Source organism: Alligator sinensis, unplaced genomic scaffold (genome assembly GCF_000455745.1).
Source record: "Alligator sinensis unplaced genomic scaffold, ASM45574v1 scaffold607_1, whole genome shotgun sequence".
Lineage (NCBI taxonomy): Eukaryota > Metazoa > Chordata > Crocodylia > Alligatoridae > Alligator > Alligator sinensis.
The window spans coordinates 707,059-729,235 of NW_005841935.1; the positions used below are offsets into that span (position 1 = coordinate 707,059).

Below are 22,177 nucleotides of genomic sequence, written 5' to 3' on the forward strand. Positions count from 1 at the left end.
ACAGGGGGGGGCCAGGCCTGGGCTGCCCACTTCGGGCTTGGGCTCCCACCCTGCTGCCCTTTTCCACAGCCTCTGCAGCCCAGCAGGTGCAACCAGGTGCTGTAGGGCAGAGCGGGACCATGCTGGGATCTTGCTGCTGCAAGCTCCACACTGCCCTGGTGAGGCGTCCTCAGCAGCAAGGGGCACAACCCAATGCCACCACCCCTGCAGAACTGGGTCACTCCTGCTGGGCTATGGAGGCTCTGGGGGAAGGCAGCAGGGTGGGGAGACAACAGCAGGCAGCCTGCCCCCATCCTGCGCACAGATATGGGGGACATGGGTCCTGCCCCCCTGGGAGTGTGTGCAGCAGTGGGGAGCTGCCTGTGGCCAAATGAGCTGCCTGTGGCCCAGTCCCACTCCATGCCAGGGCCCTGAGGCTGTATAATGTAGCCCTGGGCCCCAAGCCCCATGCACCACCTGGCTGGGCAACAGCCCCATCTGTACCCAACTCCCTCCCTTGCTCCCTATGGGGACCTCAATATCCGCCGGCCAGGCCCACCCCCCTCTCCCCAATTTACCTGCGGGAGCTGCTCTCCAGGCTGTCTGGTGGCCATGTGAATGTACCATCCCCTGCCTGACTGGCGTCCCCCCACTCCCTCCCACCCAGCCCCTTACAGATCTGTGGGTTTCTCTGGTAAAATGAAAAATTCGTGGTTTCCTCCGGTAAAGTGTAAAATCTGTGGTTTTTTCCATTTTTCTGTGAGAAGTGAAAAACCCGGATCCCTGCTCATAACACTGTCTTGTGGGTGGCTGTAAAGGAGCAACTGTCTGGGCATGACCTTAGGCATGGCTTTATCTTGAGGAGCTTTATTGTTGAATGAGATGGCTTTTTCCAGTCTGCTCTTGTAACCAGTGCCCAGGTTTGTAGTAGAAGCAATTTTACCTGTACACTCACTCACTTGCTCACTCTTCAGGAGTATTAATAAACTTTTCATATGTTTACTTTTGCAGACTCGTTTTTAAAGGTATGGGGATATCTCGCCCAGATGCTATAATTGGGAAATGCCGAATGATTCGCCATTCAAGAGACCATAAAAATGAGCCCAACCCAGAGAGGTATTTTTCTACCCTTGCTGAACCTTTCTTAGAAAATAGAAAAGGCTGAGAACCCTAACCACTGTACTTTTTCCTGTTCAGTGTTCAAGGCCTGAACACACAGGTGCTTGCACACAATGTACTTTGCTCTCGTGCCTAAATTTTTGCTTAAAGATTAACGTGGAGTGTTTAATCTGACTTCCTGCCCCTGGTGCGGGGGGCTGGACTCGATGATCCTCCGGGGTCCCTTCCAGCCCTAATGTCTATGAAATCTGTGAAATCCTTTGAACTGATTCTTGTGGTCACTCAACTCTGAAGCTCTAATGCATGAGGATTTGATATGTAACTTGGAAGTGGAAGGCATTAAGATGTTAATGTTATGTTTTTATTTTCACAGATTTGATCGAATTGCTCACACAAGAGAGACAATGAATTCTGATGGTATAAACAGTCTATCCTACAAGGTTATAAGAACTGACAAGTACCCTTTATACACAAAAATATTAGTGGATATTGGCTCACCAAAAAGTTAGTGTTGCAGAGGCATATCAAATGATTTCGTATGAGAAGATTTACCAGGAACATCGGATCTTTAGGACCTGCACTCTCATCAAAATGAACAAGATAGCCTCATTCGAATATACAGAGCTTTTTTTCCCAAAACGGCTGGGAAAAATGAGATTATTTTTTTTAATCCAAACTTGACTTTATACAACTTTCTAGCTCTACATTATTTTTATAAATTTAAGATCTGTAAATATGAGTTGTGAATATTTACATTGCCAGAAAATGTTGGATATTATATATTTGCTGCAGTGCTCCCCTTGTTAATAGTTGTATGCAAATTTTACTGATCACAAGCTGTGGTGAATCAGCAGTTAATACCCATATTCTCCCCTGACCCCACCCCTCCATCCTTTAAATTAGGTAGATTGAAAAACTGCTTTAAATTCATTACTGTTGTTATGCTATGAAGGACTGGAAAATGCTGCTGAAGTTGTACAAGTTTACACTTTGTATTAGATTTTTTTAATGGAGGCAGTATCATATATTCTTGTTTAACATCTACCAAAACAAAATCTAGCTTAAATTTTACAGATAGTCCATTTTGTGTAATCTCAAAGGGGATTTTAAGTAATTTGGGAGCCCATCTTCCATTAAGCACTACACAGGCAGGAAATGATGGAAATCTTAATGGAAGGATGCAATGGGTAGAATAAATATTGTGATCAGCACAGTTTCTGTCTCCAGATAAACCTTCTTCTGAATGTAAAGATGTTTCTTGCTGTAGAGCAGAAAGATTCATCCTTTCCCTTTTTTTTTAAGAAAGGCAAATGGGTTGTGATTGGGGATGAAACAATAATCTCATTCTTAAATAACCTTTACCAAAATTTGTTTACTATTGTAAAAGTTTATCACCTCATTGAAATATTGTAAAAGATTCATAAAAATGAAAATATTTTTCTTGCAGTGTTGTACATAAAACTTGAATTCACTGTTGTGTTGCTGGGACATTTTAATAAGATTTTGTGGGATACATTGGTTTTTTTAAGTAATTTTTGTATGCCATTATACAGTATGTTAATACCCTGATTAAGCTAGGGTGCAGCATAATTGTTAAACTAAGCCTTAAAAACAGTGTGTCTTTATAAATGATGATGTATCTTTATAATGATAGGCTGCTTCATTGTATATAAGCCAGGTATTAACTTTGCTCCTTATATTTGTCCATAAAAATCTTGCACTCCTTTAATGCTTTGGTACTAACAGGATAGTAAACACAAGGTTTATTTTATGTTATTCAAAGCCCCTTCTAAGTGTGTCAGTTATGCTGTGGGAATTATTCCTAGTTACAATTTTAGTCATTTTTTTTAGCTGTTGGGGAGATCTTTAAAATACTTTATTTTTAAATACACACAAGAAACACTGCTAGCTGTATATATCCCTTGCTTTTCCATTTTATGACAAAATGAGAACCCCTCAAAAATCAATGCATTGAGAGTGGTTGGAAAGTGTTCAGTATTTCAACCAAAAGCAACAATGACTTCTCCGGCAATTTTTTGTGATTTTCCTTGTTGATACTTCGCTCCAGCAACTTGCAAAGCTGGAGCTTGGTTCAAAGAGGAGCAGTAGCCTGTAGATGAGGCCTGTGGTGCCTGTTGAGTTCACTCCTGCCAGCTGGTGGTTGAATTGAATCTCTACATAGTGGGAATGGTTCCTCTACTCTTCTTTGTTTCCTGAGAAGAGTGGGGCAGCTCAAATAGTTGTTTCTCACTGTAGAAGAGCCCCTATGTTGTTCAAACTGGTTGTGCCTTATTCAGATTTAGTTCTTGGGCTGCTGGCTGTGGTTTGAAGTCTGGATGAAGACCCCAATAATGGGTTGTAAAGTCTGCGTGGGATGCAGTTGTCCTTCAGTCTGTTATTTCCAAAGGCTGTATATGCACACAAGTTATATCTATGTGAAGTTAAACCAGGGCAGGTGCTGTCACTGGTTTGGTTATTATAGCTGACATCTGTAAATCTACCAGAGGCACTGAAACCTCTATAAGAGTGTCTGCATGCAGAACTGGACCTGTTTAGCCACATCTGTATAAAATTACACCTGTAGTTAAATTGGTGAGAGCTCTGGCTCTGAGCAAAATGGGGAGCAGGAGCTTCTTGGTACCTTTTCTGGTCTAATCTTGGGCTTGGTACAGGCAGATTTGGGTGCTCCAACAGGTTTCCATGGGACTCTGGTGACTGCCTGCCTGCCCAACTGCATGTACCTTTTTGCAGGACCAGTGGCTAAGCAGCCCAGCTTACAAATACTTGAACTTGAAAATGATACAGAGAATAATTCTGGCAGAGACATGGTTGGTAGCACATGAATTGGGTTTGCTCCAGGAACTGGGTGAATTCTCTCCCTGCAAAACTCAGGCATGTGCAACAACACACATTAGCAGACTGAGCTTTTCAAAGGTGCTCAGAGTGAGGCTCCCACAACACCCTCGCTCATTCTCAGCGGCATGTAGACACCAAATTATTTGTAGGCTCTTAAACATCACAAGGACTCAACAGCGACCATGAAGTGACTTTGTTCACTAATGTACTGCCTTTACCCTCAGCAGGTAGTAATGTGTGAACATCTGAGCCCGCCAATACTGTCGGTTCTTCCTCTGCACAAACTATGCAAAGATGCTATGTATTGCACTTGACTTCTTTTTGCCTTTACAGCTCTGTGGAGATCAGGAAAACTTTCTACAGAAAAAAAAGTTCTCTTTAAAAATAAAAAGCTTGAGTAACCGAATGCCATGTAAATGGTAACTTCTGGCTGTCAGCCTCAAAGATTTCTACAAATGTGCCTTAAAAGAAAGGGGGGAATGGCAACCTTGAACCAAAAGAAAACAGCTACACTTTAAAGTTGCTTCAGACTGACATTTTAAAAGCATACGAGAAAAGGGTCGGGGGGGAGCATTAGACAAAACCTTTTCTCCTTTCTAAGAGATTTACTTAAATCTTTTGATCATCAGCCAGGATTTCCCTTTTCTGAGTTCACCTCTCAAACTGTGAAATTTCTTCTTGACATGAACAGTCCATGAAGTCCAGTCACTGTTCTCTCTCTGGGGTTTTCAGGGGCCTTAGGTGTAAACATGCGCATCACTCAGAAGTGAATATTGACTGAATTTTACCTTGTGGTGGTTCCCCATCCCAATGCCCTTAGCAATGCACAAAACAGTCTTATGTAAAAGGGTCAGAAGTTAGAGAATGCCATGAAACAAAACATGGTTGCCTAATTCCTTCAGGATAATTGTGTACTGTTTAGGATATCGCCGTGCTGTAGTTTGCAACCTTATATCACATGTCCATGCATTTACTGAATGGCATAGATGTTTTCAGCATGTCTTACTTTGCACTTTTGTCACCTGTATTATTTACAAATGTAAAAGTTGAGATTCCTACTTTGATATTCATGTCAAATAAAATATTTTCAGTTATTACACTTGGTGCTCTTACTCAAATTTCTTTTTTTCATTGCTGCTTATACAGTTAACATGGTTTTCATATAGGTAACATCTGATTTCAAAGTCACAGGACCTGCATTTCATAATGCAGCCCAGTGCAAACCCCTCCACATGTATACAATTCCCTCTGTTCCCCCACAGTGAAGGCCTGTGGGACGGATGGGTCTTGTATCCTGCAGGACCCTCCATTGTCTCTGTATTGGACAGCAAGCAGCAAAAATTTGAACTGGGGAACTTCAGCTACAAATGCTTAGGAAGCAGGGCTTGATCTGCATGGACAACAGCTTTACCAGTTCAAGACAAAAATTTACAATTTTAAAAAATGTCCTATTCTTCACTGAGATGAAAGAGATCTTTTGGAAATCGGGAGACGTTACACTGAGAATAGCCAGTGGCTTAGGTACTCAGCTGAGATATAGGGCACCCTGTTCTAGTCCCTGCTCTGCTTGAACTCAGGCTGCATGTATGCCAAGTAAGAATCCTGGCTACAACGCTATTTCAAATGGTGCTCTTTGAATCTCTCATGTTGAGGGTTGCTCCATTTTGTACAAATAGTTGCATATTTAGTGGTACAGACACTTGAATCTGGATCTTAACATTGTAAAGCTCTGAGATCCAGTACCAATTTTTCTTTCTGTTTTAATGGATATTTAGCTATAAACTAGTGCAGCTCCAACAGGAGAAAGTGGAACACACTCATTCCACACTGCTGAATAGATAAGCCTGGGCTAGAAAAGAGGTGTAAATCTCTGCTCTGAGTTAATTGGAGTGCCAAATCAATGGTCCAACCATTGACAATCCCTGGCTCTCCCTGTGCCACTGCAGAGACAAGCTGAGAATTCCTGTCCCCTTGAATGGAGGAGAGGGGCCTGCGGGTTGGGCCTGGGCTCTATGGTGGCAGGAGATAGAGTGAGCAGAAGGGCTTCTTGCACATTTAGGATACTTGTGTACTGTTTAGGATACTATGTGTTGTAGTTCGCAACCTTCTGTCACGTGTCCTTCATTTACTGAATGGCATAGAAGTATTTCTATTGGGAGATGAGTATGTGCATTCCCAGCACTACAGCTGGTAGCCATAGTGGCCGCAAGGACTGATGGCTCCCACTGAGGAGCCAGTATTTTTTACTTTTAGTAAATTTTTTTTCCTGCGGATTTTGTAGATCTTGCCTGATTCTGCATTTTCCGTTAAATTCATGAAACCATAATCTGAGTAGATCTGTAGTCATCATGTGAGGATGGATGGATCATAGGCCTGTGAATTCATCCTCACCCTGCCATATCTGTACTCCTGAAGAAACTGCTTTATTTTCCCCTCTGCTCACTGCAATAGGGCTGGGACAGGCAAGGTGATTCTTTGCTTCAGGGATCCAGCAGCCACGTCCAGGGAAAAGAAAATTCTAGCTGGTCACCAGGGCTGGCCCTTCTCCAGCCATGTGCATCAAGAGACGTTTTGCCATGGTGCTAGCTGGTTGCTTCCAGGTCAGATTAGGGCTGGAGCCATCACAGACTTTGGGCCAGTGCTAGTGGTGGAAATGTATACACAGTGACTTTTTGGGCCAGTTGGGCTGCGTATGATCCTAACCTCCACGGGGTGGGAGCTCCAACACAGATTTCCTTTCCAGCCTGAGTCTGGCTGGCTGCAGAATAGACAGGAAGTGAGGAACAGGGCTCTAGACTTGACAAAGTCACCTCTGTCCTAGTGCATGTCTCCCTTTCCCATACTGCTGAAAAAGGAAGTGCTTGTTTCAAGAAGGAAGTAACATACTAGTCTGGGTTGCCTGCTTGCTGCATCCTTCTTTCAGGGACCTTCAAGAAGGCTGTACAGCTTTGTGCTGCTGCTTATCCTTCCTTTTGATTCCAACTCTGAGATTTTTTTTAATCTGTGTAGTTGGGGGCTGGGGTGGCATGGTTGCTAAGTCACATGGTTGACAGTCCAGAGATCACAACTTTGAGATCACAGCAGCTCACAGCCCTGTCAGATTCCAATGACTGTGTGAATTCTGCTAAATACCATGTCACAAGGACACAGGAAAGAAAAGGGTCTGTATAATTTACATAATGTGCCTTTTTACCATGCAGCATTCCCAGGCTGAGTTACCTTCCTGCACTGAGATGGCCTGCTCAGCTATGTTCTGCACTTTGGTGTTTCAGCAGTCTTCCTACTTCTGCCAGTTAAACATAAAATTATGCAAGAGTGACTTGTTTTCCATCCAGAGCCAGTTTCTTGCTGCTTAATCTGGGGTCAGCTCTTGCAGTGAAGGCTCTTGGCTCTGTTACTTCCTGCATGACCTTGGCTTGTCATTTCCCTCTTCTGTGTTTTGCCTCCACAGATGTTTTTAAAGCCATCCAGGGTTATTGGACTACAAACCTGTAAAACATCAGCAAAGCCTTCTACTGGCCAAACACTTTTCCTCTAAACAGGCATTTTCCCACATCACTACTAATAGCAATGTTTTCCTGCAGCAGTTAAACTATTGTCTATATTCCCAGCCCCCAAAAATAAAGGGCCTGAAGTTAAGGCATGAAAGGAGTCAAAGTCATGGACAGAAGTACACAGAACACTGAATAGACACCTGGAAATAAAGTAGAGAAAACTGAAAGGGCATTATAGTTTTAAAAAGTCATGCGTGTAGTCTCTGGGTATGTGTTTGTAGTGTTTGACACTGCAGACAGCTAGCTTTGGCTCTGCCTTTGGCTCCATGACATGTCTTTGTAAGCCTCTCTCAGCACCTGCCAAGATCTATAACAAAGCCATGCCCTGAATGCGGTAGTTCGGGCCCTTCTGCCTTCTGGGTGGACATGGCACTCAGGTTATCAGGGTAGTTATGGAGACTGGGTGAGCAGGGGCCTGAAGTCATGTGGATATTGGTAGGATGAAAGATTATGTTGTGTGGGGGAAGGAAGCCGCACTCTTAGACCCACACTAGGAATGTGGTTATATACGGGGGGCATCAGCATAGATTGAGGGAGTAGCCCTTGTGCCTTAGAGTGGTGAATGAAGCAAGAGAGGGCTATGGGTTAGGATGTAGTGGGACTGAAGTGGTTTCCAGGTGGATCATAAAGGTAGATGCAGATAGGAAATTCCCAAGCCATGTCTGAAGTAAATGGCAGGGGGTGCAGCTTTTTCTGCTTCAGGTTGGCAAGGTCTGTAACAAGCTGGCTGTTTTGGAGCTGTTCCTATTTGACCCTCACAGGGACCAACGTGATCTCCTTTCACGTCCTATCTCAAGGGTTTATGAAGGACTTGGCTATTATGTTGACCAAATCTCTGTGGCACTGTAGGACCTACTGACTCTGGCCAAGATCCAGGCCTCAGTGTGCCTGATGCAGCACACAGAAAGTTAAACAGACCAGACAGATGCCTCTCCAAACACTTCCAGTGTTTCTTCAATTTAATCCCAGATTTAAGTTCCTTGTCTTTCTGCTGAGCCTTCAAGCACCCCAGGAGCCTCTGGGCACTGGCCCTTGCCTTCTACCCTGTGCTGTAAACATGCTTGCTGTGAACACAAGTGTGGTGTCTGCCCTGACATTTCAGTTCTGGCCCAATGGAGATCCAGGGTCAAATTCAGGCATATGAATGGAGAGCTGATCACAGCTCAGTTCCCTGGTTCTGCAAAGGTGGTACACAGACTGCCTAGCCTCACACAGCATTCCCATCTCCAGCAGCCCAGGGGGATCTTGCATACCCAGCATGGAGCCAGAAAGGCTGCCCTGCTTCTGCTGACACTTGTGCCTGTGGCTTCTGTCCATATGAAGGCACTGGGTGCTGCCTGATCCGGCAGCCACTTGCCCTCGCTCTCAGCCTAGTGTGGGGTGTTGAACTGGGCCAGTCCCCTGCCTTCACCCCCTGACACTCCTCAGCAGCTGCACAAAGTTCCCATAGGGATGCGATCATCTCCCTTGTAGCCTCCTTGCTGATCCCTTTCCTCATGGTTCCCCAGGAGCTCCCTATCCCTGGCAAGTCCAATAAACCCCTCACCTAGCTACTCCTATCGGCTCCATTGAACACAATGTTTTATTGATAAATTTACCATTTTAAAGCAATGTGGAAGCCTACCAATGCCTCAATCATTACAATACAATAAACACTAAATATTTATCCATTGGTCTCCCATTCCCACACCTTGCCAGGCAGATCCCCCCCCATCTAAATTACCTCTCTTACCAGCTCCCAGCAATAGTTCCTGGACAGCAGTCCCACATGCAGCGCAGCCTAATGACTTCACTGACTTACTAGACAACCCCAGACAGACTCATGGTCTCCCCACCGCTCCCCTCCTTTGCGCCATTCTGCACCCCATGCTGCTCCCATGGGTGTCCTTGACTCCTGTCTGTACTGGAGCTTGGTGTCACCAGGACCAGCCTGGAGGTTTCCCACTGAGCCCACGTGCTATTTCCTCCATCAGCCTCTCACCACAGCCTCTGGAAGGAAGTTAATGTGGGGGAGGTGGAAGGAGTGGGAGTTATTAATGAGGCAGTGAGGCTCAGATATCCCTCCCTGCTACAGCCACTGCTCCTGGGGGAAATGCATGTCCATTTATCAGAAGCAAAAACACGAGCTTTGCAGAAGAAAACTTGTCTTGCTGAGGCCTCAGTCCTCGCCCTAAATCCCAGCAACGTCCAGAGCAACACCTGAAAACCAAAAAAAGGTCCCTGGAAGCCTTACCTGAGTGGATGTGAGGGAGGAGAGGGTGTGAGAAGGTATGGATGTGGGACAGCAAGTCAAGAAGATAAGAGGTAATGCCTGCAGCATCAGGAGAGATCCCAAATTGCTCTGTGGGATCACTAAAGCATGGGCCATCCTTCCCCAGCCCTATACCTCTCCCAGCTACACTGCTCAGCACAGCCCAGGGTGAATGCCATGAGGGGTCTGAGGCAATCAGGACTCGTAGTAGAGATGATCTCTTTTATTAGACGAACAAGATTTTTGCAAAAAGAAATCTTTAATTGCAAGCTTTCAGGCACAAACACCCTTCATCAGGCATCAGAGAAAAGATTGTAAAAGTTCTCCTGAGTAGAAATGAAAGTTCATATTTCATAGGATTTCACAGAAGAGTCAATAGATTTGAAAACTCCTCTGGGCAGTCTGTTCATGAGGGGTCTGAGGCAGTTTAACCTGGACTCCCTTTCCTCAGTTCCCACCGTGTGTGCCATGTTTCTGCTCCATCTATCCCCTCCTCTGAACAGCATTAAGTGTTCTGGTTCAGGGGAGTTTGGCCTTTGAGGTCAAAAATCTCAATGATCTTTAGGAACTTGCCTTATATCTATCTAGTCAGAAACCCTCAGGCATTGGTCAGCGTGTCAAACTCAGGTCTGACCAGCCCATGGTAAGTGAGTGTTTCAAACTGAGGTCTCCAGATGAAAAAATGGAGGCACAAAGCTAAGTAATGTGTCCGGGCTCACCAAGGGAGCTGTGCAGGGACTGGTGAGGCAGTGGTGTTGGCAGTGCTTTTGGGACTGCTGCTGGGCGACAATGCCCTTCTTGTGCTGCTGTGTTTTTTTATCTGGCATGTTGGGCATCTACAGGAATATATGTTACCCACTGGGGTATGTGTTCTTGGGGAGTCCTTGGATTCACTAACTACCAGGCTAATTGGGGGCAGAAATGGATTCCATGCTCCTGTTCAGATTTTTGCTCTGTTTTCCCTGGCTTTTCAAATGCTACTTGACATCACATATCATTATCACATTATTATGGGAGTAGGAGAAAGAGAGGGCAGAATGAAACACACACAAACATATACACTCCTGATAATCTCAGGGCAGAGTGCCTAGAGGAAGCTTCTCTTCTTGGCAACATGGCTCAGGTGAACAGCCCTGTATGACCCAACTACCCATAGGATTTCACTCATCATGAATGTGTATTTCAGTGACCTAATTCCAGCTGTAATCCTTACACTGGTGCAGGGTCCTGCTTACACTAAACTGATGGCAGAAGTGGCACCTTGCCAAGGATGGTAGGGGAGAGCATACCATGGCCAAGATTGTGCCAGAGCTACAGGTCATCCAAGGAAACTTTTTGGTTCAGGCACATCTTGTAGCAAGAGGAATTTGCAATCTAAGTCATGCTATCAGTTTAATAGTACCAGTAGCACACTACAGGTCAAAGAAATGGCATGATATCTGGACCTGGCTCTAAAAATGAAAAGTTACAAATAAACCTGAAAAAACCCTGTTTTATTCCCCAGAGTTTTGAAAAATTGCTACTGCTCTAAAGATGATGAGAAAACAGGGGGAAATGGTGACAATTTTGCCAAAGAATCTCCAGATTTCTTTCTGGATTTCTAAAGGCTGTCAAGTCATTAACATTTGAAAGACTGCAACCAGCTCTGATTATAAACAGGTCTTGGCTGCATGTCTCAGCAGTCCCCAAATGTAGCATTAGGATGCTGCAGCTCCAGCTGGGAGTGCAATGAGTAACAGAAATCATCATCAGGCAAAACTGCAGAGACAATTAATTCCCAGTCTCACCAGAACCTTCCCCTGGTGCAGAAGACTCTCAGCAACTCAGCTGAAGTCAGGGGATTAACACTGGTGTGAAGCTGCAGTAAGCGAGGGATGCGGTGTGACTGGAAGCACTGCATGGAGACCTCTGCTAGTCTCTCATAGCAGAGTCTGTCCTGTACCTCAGTAACAATGCTACTTGGCTTTTGGGTTGGAAGCTGGCATGCAAGGAGTGGCCACAGTGCAGACATTATGGTGGCAGCTCATGGCAGCATGCTATTGCCTTGTGCCACATAGACATACTGTTAGAGTCCGGAGGGGACATTATCTTCCAGGAGTTCCTGAAGGATACTACCTAACACCTTGGTGTGAGACAGCCAGCACCAGCCACTGTTGGAGACTGGGTGCAGGGTTAGATCAATGTTCTCAGTGAAGGTGCCACAGCACTCTGGGATGCCGTGAGACCCTTTTCAAGGGTGCCCCAGGGTTCCACACAATGTTAGCACTGTCAGGTTTGCAAACAAGATTCACAAGATAAACCCATAGATTTCAAATAAATTTTCCTAGTTTTGAATTTTCAAAATAGGAATCCATTCTGACCTGTTGTGGTCTGAGTTCTTTGCAACTGAAGAATTGCTTTATTATATTTCTGTAGTCAAAAACTGAGTGAAGACTAAGAGTTGGCATTTTCCGAGGGGTGCCTTGAGTCTAACAAGGGGTATAAAAAGTTTGAGAACCACCCGGTTAGATGGTCGGGTGGGGGGCGGTGCTGCTGTTCCTTGACAACACATTGGTCATGGTGCTAGATGTGTACATTTACAACAAACACTCCTCTCCTTCCAAAGCAGGGTTTCCCAAGAAAGCTGCTGCAATCTGTGCAAACAGTTGGGACCCCTTCTGCTGGGCAGTAACTTCTGTTTTGCAGCTTGCTAGATGTCAGCATCTAGGTCAGGTCATACTGGGCTATGACTGTCTAATCTTTACTGCCTAAATTCAGGGATGTGACCAATGATGCTTCCTTCCCCAGGATAAGAATAAAAGGTTATCCTTTGTCTAACCCAGATCTGAGCTCTTCCAAATGCAAAGCAGCTGTTGTGCAAGCCCAGTTTTGCTCTTGTCTAGCAAGAAGAGCAATTCCTGACATTTCATGTAGGCTGTTTTTCCTGGAAATCCATCCAGGTTTGCTGCTCTCACAGGAACAGAGATTGCAGCTGGCCTACATCCATTCCATAGCAATGCCTCTTTCCCAACAAGCGCTGATTCATAGTGACCCAGCAGAAGGTGTCCTCTATTCAGGTCCTTCTGCTGTGCCCATCACTATGGATTCAGAGCATTTTCTATAGGTACATCTCAAGGATGGCAAGGGGACTACCCGCTTCCTCATCATCACCAATCTCCCACTGCTTCCATGTACTTCCTGGCTTTAGTTTTGGGGCTGTTGCTTTCAACTCCAACTGAGCTGACATTGAAATCTCATGCTGTATCTCACTGTTCCTGTTACAGCTGATCAGTTACTCCCAGAAGGCCTGCTCTAAACTACACAGCCTACTGTGTTGGACACTCCTGAGGCTGGTAGCATTGGATGAGGCCAAAATTCTAGGTCTGACATGCATTACACATGCAGCTTGGCTACATAATCTGCATTAAAATCTTTTGTGTTGATTTTGAAAGTTGTGGCCATATGCACGGTTGTTTGAAAGGAGTTTTGTGCATGTGTGTGTACGTGTCTGTCCATATGCAGAGGAAAGGATTTGTCTTTGGACAGAGTGGATGATGCAATAACTACACCAGCTTGGTATGACACAGAGCTGCAGCCTAGTTACACACAATCCATGTTTGTAAAATCTTGCTCAAGACTCCACACACAGGTACACAAGAGCAAGGCCTCACTAATCACATTTTCCACCTCACAAGTTGGCAGGGAGTTGCTAGGTCTCTATGTTTCATAGTTTCATAGTTTCATAGTGGGTAGGGTCGGAAGGGACCTGAGGAGATCATCTAGTCCGACCCCCTGCCGTGGCAGGAAAGAGTACTGGGGTCAAATGACTCTATCCAGATGTTTGTCCAGCCTTTTGTCTTACCTAGTGAAAGCACAGTGTTTTTTAGCCATTTGGCAGGGCTATAGGGATCTCTATCCAAGAAGGGCAGGTTCTGAGTGGATCAAAGTGCATTTCTCGTTGCCCTTTCAGAAGGCAGGCACCCAGCAAGTCTCCCAGTTCTGTTCTAGGGTCTGTCTCTGTGTGCCAGTCTGCCGTTCTCTCTCTATCAGTCCCCACATAGGCTTTTTATGCTTCCTGGCAAAATCAAAGACAAATACAATACAGGTACCAGCCAGCATGACCTAATCTGGGTTCAAAACAGCTTTGAATTTCATAGGAAGCTGCATCAGATATGACTGGTCCCACATGTCAGGCCTTAGCCCAGGGGCAGGCAATTATTTTGGGTAGAGGTCCGCTTACTGAGTTTTGGCAAGCTGTCAAGGGCCGTGTGAGTAGCCCCGCCCCTTGAAAGGTGCCCCGCCCCCTGGTCGCCATCTTGTGCCTGGAAGTCCCACCCCCTAACCCCCAACCTTTGCCACCAGAAGCCCCTTCCCTTGCCCCCAGAAGTACACCTTCCAGCAAGGGGTTTTGCCATCTCAGAACCAGAAAAATACCAAATTATATTCTAAAAATCAAACATCTACAACATTCATGAATTTGATTTCAAAAAATATATTTGTCCTGATCTACATGCGTTGGTGTGGTGTGGTGAGCTCCCTCCGCTCCCTTTGCTCACCAGGATGCGTGTCCTGTGTTACCAGATTTGCACACTTTGAGGTGTGCTCATTTATTAGGGGTATGTTTCTGGGGTCTCTGTAATTCTATCAATGTGCTGCTTGTGTTCCTTGTGTTTCTATACGGAGCTGTATCTCTCCCTTACGCAAGTCCTCACCCCCAATGGAGCTATCTCGCAGGACTCAGGTTCAATGGGGCTGGGTTCCTCCAACCACCAAATCAATCGAACACATATATGCACACATACACACAGATTAACAGGGCATGCCTGACCCAGGCCAGGTTATTCAGCATTGACAGGGTATGCCTTGAACTCAGTTCATCACACAAGCACATGGGTTCACAGAGCACATCCAAGTCAGGCCGGACTATTCAGCATTGATAGGCTTGACACCCTCACATGCCTTGAACTCAGTTCATCCCTTTTTTTCAGAAGAACAATAATAAATGCAGTTAGACACACATACACACATGCTAACAGAGTACATCTGAGCAAGCTGGGTCTGATCAGCACTTTCAGCTGATACCCTCATGCGCCTCAAAACTCAGCACATCCCAATCTCTTGTCACAATGGTCCTAGTAGTAATTCCCTTGATGAGCAGACCCCACTGTAGTATTGGGCATTACAGGGATCTTTGGCTTAGGTAAAAGAAGCGTTGCTGCAGAGCAAATGGGGAGGTCAAGGGGAAGGGAGTGTAAATGAGGTTCAGAGAGAGAATATAGCAACCAGCTTGACCATTGAAGTTATTTATTGCCAGGTATATGAACTTATGATAATACCAGTAGCAATAGCCATACAAGAGAGACAAATGAAACAATTACAATATTACACAGTTTCAGTTAGGTATTTGGGAAAGTCTAGCTCAAGTTTGATCAGCAAAAGTCAGGTTTACAATGTTGTGCCTGGAGTAAGAGAGTAAAAGTCAGGTTCCTGGAGTCAGAGAAAGAGAGAGAGAATTGGGATCTCACCACTCAGCAGAGCTTGAACCAGTCGAGGTTCCCAGGTGTTTATTAGAGCTGGCAGAAGGGCAGAGCCCTCAACACGATCAGTGGAGGGATCCAGGCAGAAAAGGAGTGGAACTGGTGCAGCTTTTCGATCCAAGCACCAGGACAGACACTTGAGCTTGGGTAGCCACAGGCTCTGCTGCTTCATGGTCCCATTCCAAAGGAACCTATATGCCACAGGGAAGAGCAGGTGCTTCCAGTATTCGGCACTAGGGCATCTCTGCCTTACACCCCTGCCACAGGAAGAGGTGCCAATAGCACCAGCACCCCAGTCCTAACACCCCTGTGCAGCTCAAAGGACTCTGACTCAACAACCTGCAGGGTCCCAGAGTAGAGAAAGGGCAGGAGAGGGAAACAGTGGGGGCACTACTGCTCCACCACCACCACCACTATCCCTCCCCCACCCAACATTGCTCCTCCGCCACAGTCTGACGTATCTCCAGTCTCCAGAAATGCAGTGAGAGCTGGTTCCCAAGGGGCAGCAAGAAGCCACTCTTGCCAAGTACAAGTCCCAGGCACAGCTCAGTGCCCCTCACCTGGAGGAGGTCTCTCTCATACCACCAAAGAACAATGTGGATCCCATCATCTCAGGAGCTGCACCTAAAACCCCACCCCCAGGAAAAAGCAAGCAGATGGAGACAACCCCAGAGGAAGATCCAGGACAGCAAGTCTGCCCTGGGATTGAGAAGCACATGGAGGAGACTCCCAGCTCTGCCACCCACTATTTGGTCCTCCTTATTGTAGGTGCTGAGGTCAAAGTCCTGATTTCAGTTACCCTTGAAGCGTAATCCACCTCTGACCACCTGTGGGAGGTAGAAACCCTGGGGCTCACATTACCAAGCCCCAGTGAAGAAATCCACCTTCCTCAAGGCTCTGGGGAAGTCACACCTATCATAGAGGTGCCCACAGCATTTCCTCCAGATCCTTTTGACAATCCCAGTCATCTGAACCCTGAGAAGGACCCCACACACAACCCCTGTCTCCAGGGGCTGCACTACTCCCTCAGCTAGTGTTTTAGGACAAAGCACAGGTGGTTCAGATGGTGCTCCATTGAGTTTCTGCCCACACTGATGCAGAGGCAGGAAACACACCTACACCCACCAGGAGTCAGGAGGAGCTTCCTGCAGGACCCAAGGGCCATAAAGAGGCCCCCACTAAGCCTTCCACTGAGGGAGTATTCTGCGCTGTTCCAGCAGGAGACCTGCATGATCCCAGCTGCTGAAGCCAACTGGTTGCTGGTATGGGGGGGACGGGGTCTAATTCAGCCACTTCACAGGGGTACCATGTGTGATGGTGACCCTGTTCTCCCTGGGCCTGAAGCCAGAGATCCTCTAAGTGACAGCCAGGCCACCTGCTACATCTCTGGGTCCAAACACATGGGGAAGGCAAGGTAGATTTGCACCTTTTGGATGAACTAAATCAGAGGTGCAGGTGCAGAAGGGCTTTCATAAGGAGAAGGATTACTTCATCAGCTGCTGTGAAGGGACTACAGGAAGCAGAGCTACTAAATAGAAAAACGTGATTAGAGCTCAACAGATTTATAAAAGGGCGTAATGATACTTTCCATTTTGGTTATAGTTCTCATTTTAATAATCCCTAACATTTTGTTTGCCTTCTTGACAGCTGCTGAGCACTGAGCTGATGTTTTTTAGAAAACTGCCCACAATGACTCTGAGATCTCTTTCCTGTGTGATAACAACTAATGTAGAGCCCATCATAGTGTAGGTATAATCTGAGTTATTTTTGCCCATGTCCATCACTTCACACTTATCTACATGGAATTTAATCTACCATTTAGTTGCCCATTCACTCAATAGTGTCAGATTCTTCTGTAGTCCCTTGCAGTTCGCATTAGTCTTTACCACTGCGCATGATTGTGTGTCTACCAAAAATGTGGTCACCCCCTTTTCCATATCATTTATGAATATGCTAACCAGCACTAGTCCCAGTGCAGACCCTTGTGGGACCCTGCTGTTTACTTCTTTCCATCTTGAAAGCTGACCATTTATACTTGCTCTTCGTTTTCTATCTTTAAGGCAATTTCTATTCCACAAGTGGACCTTCACACACAATCCCCTGGCTACCTAAATGTATTAAGAGCCTCAGAGGGGGAACCTGTCAAAGGCTTTTTGAAAGTCTATATATACTATGTCAACTGGATCACCCCTCTCCACCTGCATACCAACACACTCCAAAGACTCTAATAGGTTTCTCTTTGACAAAGCCATATTGATTCCTTCCCACCAAATCATGGGTCATCCATGTGCTGAACAATTTTTTTTTTATTGTTTTCTACCAGTTTTCCAGGAATAGAAGTTAGACCAGGGGTGGGCTATTGTTTCTGCCCCACTGGGCACAGGCTGTACGCTCCAGCCAGCCCCACACTCCTGCTCAGCTGCCCCTTCGCCCCAGCCACTTCCCTACCTGGAGCGAGTGCTGCAGCAAGGACATGAGGAGGAGCCTCTAGAGGCTGACAAAGCTGATCAGGTCCCCTGGCAGCTGCAGCAGTGGCACTGCATCAGTGGCAGAAACAGCCCCACCTGGCAGCTGTGCATGCTGGCTGCGCTGGGCCCTTTCATGCACAAGGGTAGCAGCAAGGTGTATGGGCTGGGCAAGGCAGGGCATGATTAATTGGTGGATGCCCATAGGCCAGATGAAATTGCCTGGCAGGCCAGATTCAGCCTAAATTAGACTCACCAACCTGTAGTTCCCTGTATCCCCTCTAGAGCCTTTTTAAAATCTGGGAGTCACATTGGCAACCCTCCAGCCATCTGGTACCGAGGCTCTTTTTAGTGCTGGATTGCATACTACAATTTGGATTCAGTAATTTTCGTTCTGAGCACCTTCTCCTGAATGGGGGAATGGTGAGTGTTGTGTATTGAAGATCTGTATATATGTTCTGTGCTCCATCAGCAGAGGGTGCTGCCTGAAATGCATTATCTTGTATTGCTGCTCGCTGTACCACTTCGTGTTAAGGGTAGTTAGTCGTTGTTAATAAAGGTGGTCCCCTTGTTCTTCCCTACATGATCTCTCCAGGAGAAGAACACCACAGGTACACAACAGTCAGTGAATATCTCTAACATTTATTACAGTGAAGAAAGAGGCAAAGAATGCATTTAGTTTCTTGGCAATGACTCTGTCATCCTTCAGTGCCCCTTTTACATCTTGATCACCTAAAGGCTCAACTGACTCCCTTCACATTGTCTAAGAACAGCCATTCTGAGGTCAGAGATGGAACATCCAGAAAGGTTAAAGCAATGATTTGGTCGGGAGAACCACTTCAAGAATTTTTCTTAGCTGTTGGAGAAGGGGAGCTGATACGGCCTCAGTCCCTCCATCATCGCTGTTTACACCTCACATGGTGGATCTACACACAGTAGCCTAAATTTAAGGAGCATTAGGGCCCACGACTACATGTGTGCGCCTATAATGTGCATTAAAAATGGCAACTTTGGGCTAATCACGCTCAAATTTGATACCTGCAAATGCATTAAAATGCATTAATGAACATGTAGAGGCATTAAAGAGCATTGACTCTGTGCATGTGGACTGACCTGGGACTAACCTGAGTCCCAAGTCAGTCCACACACAGTGTTAATGTGCTTTAATACCTGCACACATAGCTGCCTGCCTAAACCTGCTAAATGCACGTTAAGCTAATGTGCATTAAATTTAGGTGCCAGATGTTCAGAAATAGATATAGGATTTTACTAAGGCAGGTGCAGGAGCAGTGTCTGGTGTTGCTTGGGTGCTGCACCCCTGCTCCCAGACTCCTCTCTATCATTCCCCACACTGGGCGGGGCAGACCACAACATGGGAATAGAAGTCAGGGATTTTTAAGTCCCCAAAGCACATAAGAATACCCTCCCTTGCCCTCCCTGCTCAGAGCACATCCTCTCCCCTCCCCCTCCCCCACTTGCTGCTGTTGCTGTCTCCAATTTCTTGGGGCAAGGGGAGCTCCAGAGCCACTCTGCATGGGCTGTGCAGGATAGTGGCGGTGGCAGGTGAGTTCTCCCTCCGTGTCTGCTCCCAGACTTGTGGTGAGGAATACGCAGGAAGACCAGGCAGAGAGGGGGAACCAGCCCACCTGCTGTTGTTACTGCTGCCACTATCATAGGCTGAGCCCAGCCCCTTCATGGCCTAGCTGGAGTAAGACAAGAGCTACCATAGCTCAAGGACAGGTGGGAGAGAGCTGAATAGGAGAGAAGGGGAGGGGATGTGCCTCTGAGCGTACAGGGGAATGGAAGGGGGAAAATTCTTACCTTCTTTGGGGACTCAAAAATTCCTGGGCTGCTCCTTCCACTGCATGATCAGAGGAGGTGGGCTTGGCCATGGTACCACCCCGCCTCTGAATCTGCCTCTGCCCCTGTTCACAACTTAGAGAGCTGACGCAATTTGATCAGTAGGCAGCCAACTACTTTGGCAGCCTGAGTCCGTGTGAGTGCATGAGCCTCATCAAGGACTTCAGCATTATCCTTGAGGTGCAGGACTAGACTGACAAGCAGGGGAGTCAGGCCACTGCCGCCACCCAAAGGGAGGCCATCACTGACTAATCCCTGATGGATGCCAGATGTTCCCAACATGCTCACAACACCACCATGTTCACATTTGTTGAAACAGCAGATCATCAGTCACAATATGCCTTGCTAGACAGGATCTACATCTCTCTAATGCATATTATCAAAGTCCACTTTGCCAGCATTCAGCTCACCCCCTTTGGTCAAACCATCTGGCCTATGTTCAGGTCTTTCTCTTACCTGAGCACCTGGACCTCGCCTACTGGCACTTCAATAACAGCCTAGTGGAGGATGTGGCTTTTGTAGACTCCTCCGAGGCGTTCTGACTAGCTTGGCATTAGCATCAGTGGACCTCTCCCTTGGTGTGGAGATGGTGGGCCATGGGGAAGGTTCAAGTGGGGCTCTTGTGCCACAACTACACATAGGAGCACACCCAGCGGAGGGAGGTGGCCACAGAGCAGTTTGACAGGTCAATCTTGGAGCTGGAGAGCCTCTTCACCACGGACTCAGAGAACACGCTCTTCTGTGAAGAGTGTCAGTAAAAGAGCTTCATGTGCCAACAGAAGAGTGTTGAGAAGAGTTCTGAGGTTTACATCATTCCCATGCCCGAGATGTAATCGTCCCATCACAGATCCAGCTTCTTCAGCAGACAGACTGTGGTTCCTGCTTCTTCATGCCCTGGAGAAGAGGAGGGGTGCCAAGAAGTACATCACCTATCTTCTGGTAGAGGACCCCCTCACAGACCTCAGACAGCTGTGAGAAAGGGCATGGACCTTCTAGGCAGGTCTTTTCCCTCTGGATGCGACCAATGCTGACAGTGGGGTTTTGTCATGCATCCTGCAAGGTCCTTGGCCTGGACCTCACCATAGTCTGGACTGGGCCTGAAGGGAACAGGGAGGTGCTGGTACACCTAGCCTACCAGCAATTAATAACCAATAGGCCTGCCTTGACTAGTGGCCGTAGCTGATGCTGTGGAGCAGTGATTCTCAGCCAGGGTGCCCTCAGATCCTTTCATGAGTGCCACAGAGTGCTGCACAATCTGAGCACTGCTGGGTGTGCAAACATGTTTGCAAGATAAACTCAGAATTTCCTTTTAGAAATCCATAGCGTTAAAAACATTTTGACCTATGGCCATCTTTCAGAGGTCTTTGCAAGAGAAGAATTTCTTGATTATTTTTCTGGAGTCAGAAATATAGTGAAGCTGACATTTTCAAAGGGGTGCCTCGAGTCTAAAAATTTGAGAACTACTGCTTTAGAGGAAGAGCACATGAACCAGGGCTGTGCAAAACAGCAGCATTCTGCTTCAGCTTCCGGTTCAAGGGAGCAGTGTTTCATTTCCAGTTTCATTTCATTTCGAAAGCACTGTTCCACTTCGTTTCGATCTCACTGTTTGACGCAGTTTCGACGTTTCACCCATAGGCTAAAATGGGGAAGCACAAAACATCCTATCACTTTGTCATGTCTTGCCTGATTCAGATGAATATGGGAGGGATGGTAGCCCCTTTTGAGGGCATGAAGCCTGCCAACTTTCAAGGAGATAGGTGCAGAGATTCCTAGGAAACTGCACCTCAAGCTGTTGACAAGCAGGAGCCAGGGAGCAGCAGCAGCGACCTGTGGTCTGGCAGGCAGATTGGGGGCCCGCATCCCTCAGAGGACTCCTGCAGAGCCCCCACAGCCCTCCTGGGGGTGCAGGCCAGCCCTGAATTGCCTGCCGGATGACAGGAGGCTGGTGCTGCGGGCTGGGGCCAGCAACAGCTCCGATCTTGATGGCACAGGCTGCGCTGCGAGATGCTGGGAGCTCAGCCTAGTGCCGGGAGGCACTTCCCCCACCGGGCTCAGTTCCCCAGCGCTTCCCCACAAGGGTCCTAACAGGCAGCCAAGCCAGGACTAATTGCCCATTTGGCCAAACCTACCAAAGGCTCTAAATGGCCGTCCCATCCCTGATGACAAACAATCTGGCCACTATTAGGGCCTCCTGATTGGCTGCTGCAGAGAGAAGACTCCCCATTTTAAGTCCGCCCATGGCAGCAGACTGCAGGCCAGACAGCAGCTCTTCTGAAGATGTGCTGTGGGAAGTTTCCCTGGGTCACTGCTTGACCTCTTGCTGGCTAAGATTGGGAGCACGCTTGATCTTTGTTGGAGAGGCTGAGGAGTGATTCCAAGCAGCTGCAGCAAGGGGCAATGGAGGAGGAGGAGCCAGCACCAGGCTGGGCATCTGGATCTGTTTCTCCCTCGGTTTGGAGAGCAGATCCAGGGGTTTTGCAGATGGAAACAGGCACGACCTTAGCAGGTGGAGAAGACATGGTGGTGGATGACCTTGAACCAGATGATGAATGGCAGATCATGAATCGACACTGGAAG

At 46.9% G+C, this 22,177-nt stretch overlaps 1 protein-coding gene across 1 annotated transcript in view; it reads left to right on the forward strand.

Moving 5' to 3' along the window:
- The window catches only part of B4GALT1 (beta-1,4-galactosyltransferase 1), a 61,058-nt gene extending 56,005 nt beyond the window's left edge, over nt 1-5,053 (forward strand). Inside the window, exons 6-7 of the mRNA XM_025199086.1 lie at nt 991-1,095; nt 1,472-5,053. Of these exons, the coding sequence (XP_025054871.1) occupies nt 991-1,095; nt 1,472-1,607 (241 nt within the window). The 3' untranslated portion in view covers nt 1,608-5,053. The remainder of the gene's footprint in view (nt 1-990; nt 1,096-1,471) is intronic.
- Nucleotides 5,054-22,177: the final 17,124 nt, after the last annotated feature.